Consider the following 11,984-nt stretch of genomic DNA (forward strand, 5'->3'; position numbering starts at 1 on the left):
TATATATATATATATATATATGGTCATATTTCATGAATAAATTTTTTTCAATCTTATTGCTAATAGAGTATCAAGTTTGTGCTTAACATGATGGATTCTTAATGAAAATAAGTTGTATATGTGATGTTTGTTTTAGACTGATGTCAGAGTGATCTTGGAAAGAAAGAGAACACAGATGTTCTAACTTAAAAAAAAAAGAAAAAAGAAAGAAACCCTGCTACAAGCAAAATTATGCAACTCTGCTCACATACTTATTGTAAAATATTATACATTATACAGTATTACACATATACAATATTATACATTATACAATAACATACATTACCGCTCAAAGATTTGGGGTTGGTAAGATTTTTTTATTGTTTTTAAAAGAAGTCTGTTATGCTCAGCAAGGCTGCATTTACTTGATCAAAAATACAATTTACAGTAACATTAAGAAATGGCATTACAATCTAAAAGAACTGTTTTCTGCTTTAATATATTTTAAAATGTAATTTATTCCTGTGATGTAAAGTTGAATTTTCAGCATCATTACACCAGTCTTCACAGTGTCACATGATTCTTCAGAAATTATTCTAACATGCTGATTTGCTGCTCAAAAATATTTCTAATTATTAATATCAATATTGATTGATAATAAATTATCAATATTCTGCTGCATTTTTTCTTTTTTGAAAATGTGATACTTTCTTCTAGATTCGTCAAATTCAAAAGAATAACACTTATCTGAAATATAATTATTTTGTACCATTATAAATGTCTCTGCTGTCACATATGATCAATTTATTGCATCCTCGCTGAATAAAAGTATTAGTTGTTTTTTTTTTGTTTTGTTTTTTTAAATAAATAATAATAATATATATAAATATATATAATAATAAAAATTAGAGCCCGACCGATATGGGTTTTTTGGGGCCGATACCGATACCGATATTAGGGGGTTAAAAAAAAGGCCTATACCGATATATCGCCCGATATTCTTTGTGTATATTATAGTACAGTGCCAGTCAAAAGTTTGGACACTTTCCCATTCGTGTGTCCAAACATTTGACTGGTACTATAAAAAAAAATTCATATCGGCGGCATATCGACAGGCTCATATCGGCCGATAATATCGGCAAAACGATATTATCGGTCGGGCTCTAATAAAAATCTTACTGACCCCAAACTTTTGAATGGTGCCATAATTCCAGACACAGGGTCCTGAATCTCATCATGAATCCTGCTTGAGGTCCATTATGAGCACACAAATGTGAATGATGATGAACAATCTTGAACAGAGTAAGAGGATCTGTTAGGACTTGCTCTTACTGATAGTCGGTGATGCTGCCCTTCCTCTTGCGGGTGTAGTCCATGCCCGGCATTCCCATTGAGCTGCTGATCAGGTCAGTGGAACTGGGAGACATGAACTCATTCATCGTGGAAGTTATGTCCATTCTTTGGTCTGCCATTAGATCATCTGCAAAATACAAACATAAATGTAACCCCTTAGTTTCTTGTATTCTGTTATGGTGACAAAAATATTGAAAGAAGTCTGCAATTTCACAACTACTTAAAGTATATATGCTAGTTAAAAACCTAATACAATTTATTCATAAAATGTGAGTTTACTTATTTAAAAGAGAAAGTAGAAATATAAATGAAATACTTCTTAAACTCACACCAGAGATAGACGAGGGTTGCTCTTTCTTCACCATTAACTGAGGCTTTCTGATGCGATCCTCCTCTGCAAGAGAAGAAAGTTGTGGTAAAGCAGGATATATAATCTCCACCCTAACAGAGCTCGAGCATTTCATAACCCAGACACAAGAGAGGGGTTTAGATGATGTAAGTGAGCAGACAGCCACTCCTGAATGTTATATGCAAGTCTGAGGACAGCAGTGAAAAAAAAAAAAAAAAACATATATATATATATATTTTTTTTTTACCTGAAAATAAACTGAATAAACCTGAAAAAAGTTTTGACATTTAAAATGTAAAACAAAAAGTTATGGTCTAAAATGAACCCCATACAGCCTACTGTATCATATCTGATACACAAATGTCTAAGGCATGATCAAAACCTGTTGTACACAAACTTTTACATGCATTCTGTTGTCAGATTGATAGTTTATACTTTTTTAGTAAATTTTGTTAGTAATATTTCAAGATGGACACTGACTGGACTGAAGCACCTTAGGTTTACTTTATAATCCATACACCATTTTTAGAAAAACTGTGTTAAATGAAGGTACCAAATATGGTACATTAGGCTTTTCAAGAACGTTTATTTGTACATCTCTGAATTGACATCGTATTGCATTGTAATACAATACAAAGCTTTGTTTATAAAACTAAACATTTAAATATCATCTTACTAAGACATATTTTTGGGAGATACAGAGTTACAATTGATATTTATATGCATTTTTTAAGTAGTAAATTGTATATTTTTCCTCCTTGAATTTGAGCTCCATATTGTCCTACATCATAATATATGAGCCATAAAAGCCTAATGTATTATTTATTTTATTTATTTATTTAGTCATTTAGCAGACGCTTTTATCCAAAGCGACTTACAAATGAGGACAACAGAAGCAATCAAATGTATTATTAAAACAACTAAAAACAAATCCAAAACTAAAAGCTAAAACTTTATAAATACTACTTATACACATTTTAAAAATAAAAAAATTGAATAAAAAGGACAAATGCATACAACAAAATGTCAAAACGCAGACTGCGCTTGTCAAAGGAGGGGGCTTTGTAGAAAACGAAGCGTTTGAGAGAGGCGGGGCATAGAGGACCTACAATAATGTACAGTATTTTAAAAATAATGTGTTTTTTGAACATTAAAGCATGTCAACATATTCTGTTACAGCAAATACACAAAATAATGATCTTTAAAAAAGCATCATATGACCCCTTTAACTCAAATTAAAATAAATAATACCAATAATACAAATCAAACGACAGTAGTTTATCAGTAATCCTAAAATTATTAAATATGATACTCAACATAAAACACAAAGGCAAAAGTTATGTATTTATTTAGTCTAAAGTTTTAATAAACTGTTCTATTTCAAAACATGTGCTTTTGCTTTTTAATATACAGACAAAATCTTTAACTACTTTTTGATAAATCACACACAAAAAAGGAAATATATAGAACAATTAACAGAGAAAATGGCTTTTACATGCAATAGTTTCACATTGTATGAGGAGACATAACCCCATAACCCCCAAAGTACCACATTTGTAGATAAACTCAATTACGTGGACGCTTATGATATAGCTTAGGTTTTCAACACAGTCTGCTTTTTCATCTTGAAATAAGCTATAATTCAATTCAATTCAAGTTTATTTGTACAGCGCTTTTCACGATACAAATCATTGCAAAGCAACTTTACAGCAAATTAAGTTTCTACAATATTTAGTGGTAGCTTATCAGTGGTGACTGTCAGTTCATGTACATATGGCTGAAATGTACGGAAAAATCAATTAAAGACGTAATCAAACAGACGATGAACACTATTAACAGCAATTATTATATGATGCAATCAAACTTATAGCAAAATGTGGTAGTTCTATATGTTGTTTCAGGGTTGGCATCATCTGAGGGCCTATGAGGGGTTGGCATTTTGGATGGTTATAAGCTTTATTACATATTACTATCATAAAGCCATGACTCTTCTGACTCTTCCATGACTCTTCTAAGACTCTTATTCCCCTTGACTTAATCTTTGTCCTACTTTTCACCAGCTGACACTTGAACCAGGTGACCTGACAGATCCAGGGTGCCGTGACACCCAATTAAACCTGCTATGTAACACCCTGATCTCTCCACGCCAGCAGCGGCCCACATTCGATTATGGTCTGGCACAATCTGTTCTCTTTACAGTTACAGGTCAGACTGACACCTGTCTGCTTCTATTCACGCCTGTAATTTGCATCATGAAATGTGAAGCTTTCAGACAAGTATAGAAGGACACTGATAATATGACAAGTCTGTGACAGATGGATTCTGGGAACTGAGTGGCTTACAACAGTAATAAGAAGCACTGAAGCCTGATCTTGATTAACTCTCTACATTTACACATAATGCACCTCAATGACATTTCTGTGAGGAACTGGAAGTCAAATGAGAAAAAAATATTACTGTGGCTAATACATAATTATAATAAATTACACCCAAAATTTAGCTGCTTGCGGTGGAGGACTTAGGGGCCGTTCACATATCGCGTCTTTTGCGCGCTCAAGTTCGTTATTTCAAATGTAGACGCGCGGCAGGCGCGCTCATAATGGAAGCGACGCGGTCGCGACGCGCATGCGGTGCGACGCGCTCATTTTTTCCAGGCGCAACCGCACCGCATCGAGATAAACACATTTCAACTTTTCAGAATGCCGCAAGCGCACCGCGGGTCATGTGACAAGAACCAACCAATCAGCTTCATCCTTTCCCGTAACAACATTGAAAGCTCAGCCAAGATGAAGGAACAGCTGATCATAGCTGTACAGGGATAGCCATTTTTTAAATAAATTTAGTAGTAGAGCTACTGCAAGCGATTTTTAGTGCTGCAAATCCATTTACACTTTGCTGAAACTTCCGCGTCTTCATGGACAGCGCAGGTCAAGGTTGCTTAGCAACGGCAGACGCCTCCGGAGCGCAAGCGCCCGAACGCTTTGGGAAAAAGCAGAAAGCGGCGCGCCTAGCGTTTTCCACGCGTTTTTAGGCGCGACATGTGAATGGCCCCTTAAGCAATCAAACATACAATTTTCATCAGGTGGACAATAGATTTTTGAAAAAAAAAAGAAAGATGAAGTGACCAGAATATCATCGACACTTGGGAGTGGGCCAGTAAGTGACCACCTAGCAACCATCCAAAATGCCCTAGCAACCACCTAGAATACATAGAATAGAATTGCAACCACATAGCAACGCCCTGGAAACCACTCAGAACAAAATGCATCATGAGTCTCAACTGGGCAAGAACCAGAAGATGCTTTTCATCACATTATAATCATATTGTCACAATCCCCAGTCACCAGTCCATTCACTATTCTCAGACACTAGCCCAGTCCACTGGGAACTACATTTCCCAGCGTCCCTTCTGGTCAACACCTGCACTCAGTCAGCCATCACCACACCTGCCATACATGATCTTATCAAGCTCTGTATAAGAGCAGTTACTCTCCACTTTTCCTTGTCTGGTCTTGTCTCCCCACGTATGAGGACTTACCAGGCTACTTCCTTGGATACTTACCTGTCTTCAGTCAGTCTTCAGTTCCAGTCTTCACTAAGCCTTCACCACACACCCGCCAGCACCTGCAACAAACAAAGAACTGTTTATGCTCAAGTGCTTTCTAGTGATGGCGAAGTAAGGCGTTCTGAACCAGTTAAGCTTTCAACACAATTGTATCGGAAAAAGGTTCATTACTCGAAGCTTTTCAACACGGTTTATGTTGTGGCCATCTAGTGGTCATGAAAATTAATAACACCTTCCAAATTGCTGTGGTCCATTACAGCAGCTGGTTTCACATCTGGTTCTACAACTGATTCTGTTTTATTTTATTGTATTTAAATAATGGTCATATATTGTATATAAATAATGTATCGGTGTACTGGCAGTAAAATAAGTAAAATAAATGAAACATAAATTCATAAATTAAATCCGCAATCTGTCTAGTTTAACTCTATCTCAGTCCAGTTATTTCATAGGCAAAGTTCATTTGAGCTTAATATTTAATTACGATATTGAAAAAAAAAAAATGCGGTTCACCAGAGGTTCACGTCGTTTGAACCAGATACTAAAGCAGGCACGTGGTTTTCAGACAAACGAAGCTTCAAATGTCATAGATCATGTGCTTTTGGCAAAACGAATCAAGTTCTGATACAGTGCTTTGATGTGAAATGTGTTGTTGTTGTTTTTTTATACAAGCTTCGGATCTTCCGTGTTGAGCGTAACATCACTAGTGCCTTCTATCTTCATTGAATTATATACTCACCTGTTTACCACGCTGCTTCTCTGAAATTCCTGTGAATAAATACTTTGTTGCTGACGTTACCTCTGAGACTTCTCCTGTACTTGTGTCAGAAGACCAGACCGATTCCAACAACTATGGACACCCTGCCCTCTAACCCTGTGAATTTGCTCCTCTCCATTTTCTAAGATGGCCATCCAATTGAGGATTATGTCGAGGAATTTCTCGATATTTCCTATAGGGTACCATGGAGTGATGATACCCTGAAGACAATCTTCTGGTGTGGATAAGACGATGATCTGTATCAACAGATACCGGCATCAGCTACCACCTGTTCTCTAAAGCACTATCTTGATTATGCACTGTGGCTAAGTGGCTCGTCCCTCACTGTTGGCGAGGTTACCGACTGCCCTGTGGATAAAACCGTAAGCCCCACGTCTTCTGTCTCTGCTGCGATGGCTTTCAATATAGTCACAGCAAGTGCTTCCATATTCCGTCGGGTGAGGAAGGCTATCTCAAACAGCACAGCCTTGGTGGCAAAGCTTGCGGATCCACCTATCATGTCCATCAGGACGTCTCTGAAGATGAATTCCACTTTGCAGTGCTCATGTCCAGAATCCATACCCAATCAACAATCATGAATCCATTCCAGTGAGTAACAATCCCAAATCTAATCCAAAAAGTGTAATCTCCAAATCTGTTCCAAGAAATAATTTTCTCATGCTAGCTCCTGAAAATGAAGTTACAGAGTATGTAATTCCCGAACCTGACACAGTGAAGCCCGCTCCAGAGTCTGATCCAGCCATTGTGTTCTATCTGGCCCCAGAATCCAGTCACAAACCCGTTCCAGCCCCAGGGTTCAATTCTGAGCCAGCTCTAGCCCAGTTCAGTTATAATTCCATTCCAGCTCCAGAATCTGCTTCAACCCATGAGCCAGCTCCAGAGTCTAGGCCAACTCAAGAGATTATTAAAACCTCACTGCTTCACTTCACCTCTGCCCAAAGGAGAAAGCTGAGGAAGAAGAAACGGTCCTCTACCGGGCCAGCCCCTGACCACAGCCCAGTGTCAGCTCCAGCTAAGGAGCAAAGTACAGAGATGGCTCCATTCCCAGAGTTCGGTCACAAGTCTGCTCCAGCCCTCAAATTCAGTAAAGAGTTCGCTCCAGAATGCTCTCCAGAATCCGCTCCAGTGTTGGCACCAACCCCTGTGTCCACTACAGTATCGGTTCCAACCAAAGAGCACAGTACAGAGATGGCTCCATTCCCAGAGTTCAGTATCGAGTCGGTCCAGTCTCAGTGATCTGTACCGAGCCCGTTCTGGCCCCAGAAGTCAGTGTCAAGGCCGTTAATCTCTCTAAATCTAGATGGGAGCCCACTCTAACCCCCAAATTGGCATCGGAGCCCGCTTGTACCTGTGTAATAACTCATCATTTAAGTCCTGTCCTTGAGAACAGTGTTAATTTCGTCAACGAAGACGATGACGAAAAATATTCGTTAACGAACATTTTTTCTGTGACTAAGACGAGACATTGACGAGCTAAAACTAAAATCTGATGATAAAAACTATGACGAAATTCATGCTGCGTCTTCGTTAACAAGACGAGACAGAACTATAATGTTATTTGAGGACTACCGGCCATTCAAAATGCATCCTATAGGCTACTGTCTTCTCCTTCAAAATGTGCGTCCCTGTCATTGGGTGGCAATCGGATAAGGGGTGTTTGCATATCGAGTCTCAGTATGGCAGCCGCAGTGGACGGATAGGCTACCAAAATGCGAACTAGCGATCTGAAACAATGGCCTCAGCACCCGAAGGGGTAGGGATAAGGTGACCAGATGTCCCGTTTTTCCCGGGAGTCACAATTCGTTGTCGATTAACTTAAAGTTAGTGAAGGCGGGATAGGCGGAATCGCGCTGATAGAAGTGCTCTCTCTCGCGCACGCTCCACTTCATCAGTTCTCATATACAGCAGGCGATCAGTTCTCAGTGCTCAAATACACACACAGCAGTCAAAATGTCTATCGTGTAGAGTATCTCACGTAAATACAGTCGGTTATGGATTAAGTGAACGTAAACTGGTGGATGAAAACTGAATGTGTGTCAGTATTACATGCATGCCTTCCTTCTTAAAGGGACAGCATTCCTAATTAAGTACATATCCCTGTCATTAATGTTAACCAACATAAGATGTTAAATAAATATGTTAAGTAAACCTACTGTTTCTGAACAATGAGTTTAATCTGTATCTCTTTCGTATTTGTCTTATTGTCTTATTCTGCTTCTTTTTCAAAAACTATAAATTATATATATATTATATATGAACAACTATAATTTTTATAAGTTGCTCCCTTTTCACTACTGTTAAAGGGATAGTTCACCCAAAAATGAAAATTGTCATCATTTATTCAAGTTTTTCCAAATTCAATCCTTGATTCAAATTTCTCATAAGCTTAATTGATTTGGTCTAAAGAGAGAAGAATTAAAGACTATTTTTGTTTGAAGACTACATATAAAATAGCTACCAAAATAAATGTTGGTAACTGCAGTTTGACTAAAAGTAATGACTAAAAGTAATGACTAAAAGTTGACAAAAATGCAATGACTTTTCGTCGACTAAAACTATGAAAGACTGAAATGACTAAAATGTGACTAAGACTATTAAACATTTTCGTCTCAAGATAAAGACTCAGACTAAATCAAAAATGCCTGTCAAAATGAACACTGCTTGAGAACATATGAGAATTCCTTCCAGACAGTTAACCCACTCCAGAGCACAGCCCCGGGTCGGCTCCGGCCACTGACCAGAGTCCCATGATGGCTCCAGCCCCTGAGCAAAGTCCAGTGATGGCCCCAGCCCTTATCCCTAGTTCTGTGCCTGCTCTCGTTCCTGAGCTCAGCCCATTGCCTGCTATCGTCCCTAATATCATGCCAGTGCCCGCTCTCATCCCAGAGCTTAGCCTAGTAACCTTTCAACCACCAGAAACCTCAATTAACAGGGCAACCAAATCAGAATCTCCAGCAATCTTGAGTGCTAGACCTGAGTCTCCTGAGATCATAGCCCATAGGCCAGTACCCTATCAGATTGTTCCCAGCCTGGAGGATTTAGAGTCCCTTCTGTCACTGATTGATCTCCCTGTTATGGCAGTATACATACTGTGTTTGGGCCGCACACTGCCCTACTACTCGTAGCGAAGTGGAGGTGATAGCTCCCAGTTTGCCTGTCTCCAGTGTCCTGGCCACAGCAGCCAACGGAATCTCCTGTTCTCCTATCTCCTGTCTGTCAAGACCGGCCCTCCAGACGCCCGTCTCTCAGCCGGCCATCTAGACGGTCCCAAGTCAGACATCCTGCCCGGACATGGCCACTATGACCATTGCTTACTTCTCTGTGCTTTATAATCCAGTCCCTCCAGATCTGCCCTGGTGGTCTTCTGCTCCACTGGGAGGTCTTCGGCACCGTCTCTGCTGCAGTGGTGGTGGTCTGCTCCATCGTGAAAATCTTCAGTTCCATCTACATTGCTCTGGTGGTCATCTGCTCCACCTTGGGAATCCTTAGTCCTGTCTACACTGCTCTGGTGGGTATCTGCTCCACCGTGGGAATCTTCAGTTCCTTCTGCTCTGCCATGGTGGTCTTTGGCTCTGTGTCGGAGGGGCTCAGCTCCATCTGCTTGGCCTTGTTGGCTTCCTGCTCGGCTGGCTCCGCCCTGGCTCAAATTATCCTGGTTTCTTCCTCCTTCTACTCCCCAGTTGGGCCTGTTTTTGTGCAAGGTCACACCTTCTGGGAGGGGGGAGTACTGTCACAATCCCCAGTCACCAGTCCATCCACTATCCTCAATCACAGTCCCTAGTCACCAGTCCATTCACTATACTCAGTCACTAGCCCAGTCCACTGGGAACTACATTTCCCAGCATCCCTTCTGGTCAACACCTGCACTCAGTCAGCCATCACCACACCTACTATAGATGATCTCATCAAGCCCTGAATAAGAGCAGTTACTCTCCACTTCTTCCTTGTCTGGCCTCGTCTCCCCACGTATGAGTACTTACCCTGCTACTTTCTTGGATACGTTCCTGTCTTCAGTCAGTCTTCAGGTCTAGTCTTCACTAAGCATTCACCGCACACCCGTCAGCACCTGCAACAAACTGTTTACACTCAAGCTAAGTGCTTTCTATCTTCATTGCATTTTATACTCACCGGTTTACCATGCTGCTTCTCTGAAATACATGTGAATAAACACTTTGCTGTTGATGTTACCTCTGAGTCTTCTCCTTCTGTACTTGTGTCACATATCTTTTCATGTGTAGTCCCTAATGGTCTGTTCAGCATTGCAGAAAAGCTACTATGCCATGAATCTTTTGAATAAAATGTTTATTAGTTTGCGACATTTATTCCTTGATTCTAAATCAGTTTTTATTTAATTTTACTCCACAAACTCTTTTTGCTAAGGTTACAACTTTGGTGTTCAACATGTTTCAGAAATGGAAACAATTCAAGATTGAAATTTAAACTTAATTTGGTTGGTTTTTTGTTGTTTAAGTTAGCTTTAAGAAAATTAATATGACTGTTTGTAAAAGGAAATTTGATTATTAAATTAGTTTTTAAAAGAGGTTAATTTATCTTTAAAACTTCACATGGGTTTGAAATAGATTCAGTTAGATGGTCAGTTTACACCCAGATGGTGCATCTTACCCACTGACTCAGATCAACTTACCCCTAACCTGGGGTAAATTGAGCACTTTTTTTTATTATAGCAATATTTTAAAATGATAGGAAACATCCTGAAATTACTTTAGATACTTTCATTTTACTTCTGCCTCATTTTCTCTTATCTTGAGGACCATATAAGTAAAAATGGCTCATCTTACACCATACACACACACACACACACATAAACCAAATGAAAAACATAAATCAAATGATCCAAATCAACCACAAGATCATATCAAGACGATGTAGGTTACATGAACAGAGAGGAAACCAAAGGCATAGCGTGTGAAGGTCGTAGAGGAAAGGAAACAAGCAGAAGTTCACAAAAGCGACAGTGTATGTAGGTCACTTAAGCAAGTCTGTTCACTTACAGGATGTTATTATCCTATTAAAAAGACAGGAAAAGGTCTGATGTGATTTGTGTTGATTACGGTTTTCATGAACAAAATGACTAAATTACAGTGAATAATTTGGTATTTAGGAAGCACATCTGACCTATTCACCCTACAGTCCATGATTCAAATATTACAGTCGGAGATCATACAAAGTTCTCAATTCAAAGGTATTATAATAGGCATATCATATGAACATAGGCATCATCAGTTGAAGCATAAAAAATAACAGTTTAAAAGAGTTAAATTCACTGTTTAATGATGTCCAAAACACAGCTTCATGCAATAGGTCACCCAAAAATGAAAATTCTATCATTTACTTACCTTCATATAGATACAAACTAGGGCTGGGTGATATAGCTAAAAAATGTATCAATGATATAATGTTTCATATCATTCGGTATCGATAATTATTGACATTTTTTATAACCTTTTTTAAAACAAAAAGCAATAGAATTTTTTTTTTTAAATTTAACCACTGTATTTTTAAATTAACACAATTTATTGAGGCAAACAACAAATATTTTTTGTTTTAACAATCAAACACAAAATAAAAATTAAACAAATATCTCATTTCTAATGTTTTATATGCAGATTAAATAGGTTTTAAGGAAACTTTTGTCTCGTCTCCCGAGGCCACAGGAGGGTGCAATGAGCAAAATATTGCAGCACATTTAAAATGTCAACGCAAGGAAGTAACTCTATAAAAACATGCATAACGTCTAAATTAACTCATAAAAATCAAATATAATTTCGTAAATTGCATAAACAATTATGAACAAAACAGCATCATGTATTTATGCATTGCTTAATCTAAAGAGCCGAAGCGCCATTCACACAAATTGCATTTAAAAACATATGAGACGCAGTGAAAAGGAATAAACCTCCACAAATTCGTGACGTGTTTTCTAAAAGTTTAAACCGTTT

The 11,984-nt window shown here is 38.5% G+C and overlaps 1 protein-coding gene across 7 annotated transcripts in view; it reads right to left on the bottom strand.

Annotated features, from left to right (window-relative positions):
* Positions 1-11,984, bottom strand: part of LOC107709925 (aryl hydrocarbon receptor nuclear translocator-like protein 1) — a 35,793-nt gene that overhangs the window by 18,655 nt on the left and 5,154 nt on the right. For 4 of the 7 annotated variants that reach the window (XM_016514596.1, XM_016514595.1, XM_016514594.1 and 1 more), the window contains exons 1-5: positions 10,005-10,389; positions 5,986-6,014; positions 5,244-5,305; positions 1,664-1,726; positions 1,312-1,459 (exon numbers count right to left, since the gene is read on the bottom strand). In XM_016514596.1, coding sequence (XP_016370082.1) covers positions 1,312-1,459; positions 1,664-1,697 — 182 coding nt within the window. In that variant the 5' untranslated portion in view covers positions 1,698-1,726; positions 5,244-5,305; positions 5,986-6,014; positions 10,005-10,389. Of the gene's footprint in view, positions 1-1,311; positions 1,460-1,663; positions 1,727-5,243; positions 5,306-5,985; positions 6,015-10,004; positions 10,390-11,984 lie in introns of those variants that run through there. The other 3 variants (XM_016514591.1, XM_016514593.1, XM_016514592.1) reach the window with 3 other exon arrangements.

This window comes from Sinocyclocheilus rhinocerous, unplaced genomic scaffold (assembly GCF_001515625.1).
Source record: "Sinocyclocheilus rhinocerous isolate Xijiao unplaced genomic scaffold, SAMN03320098_v1.1 scaffold2612, whole genome shotgun sequence".
In the NCBI taxonomy this organism is placed as follows: Eukaryota; Metazoa; Chordata; class Actinopteri; order Cypriniformes; family Cyprinidae; genus Sinocyclocheilus; species Sinocyclocheilus rhinocerous.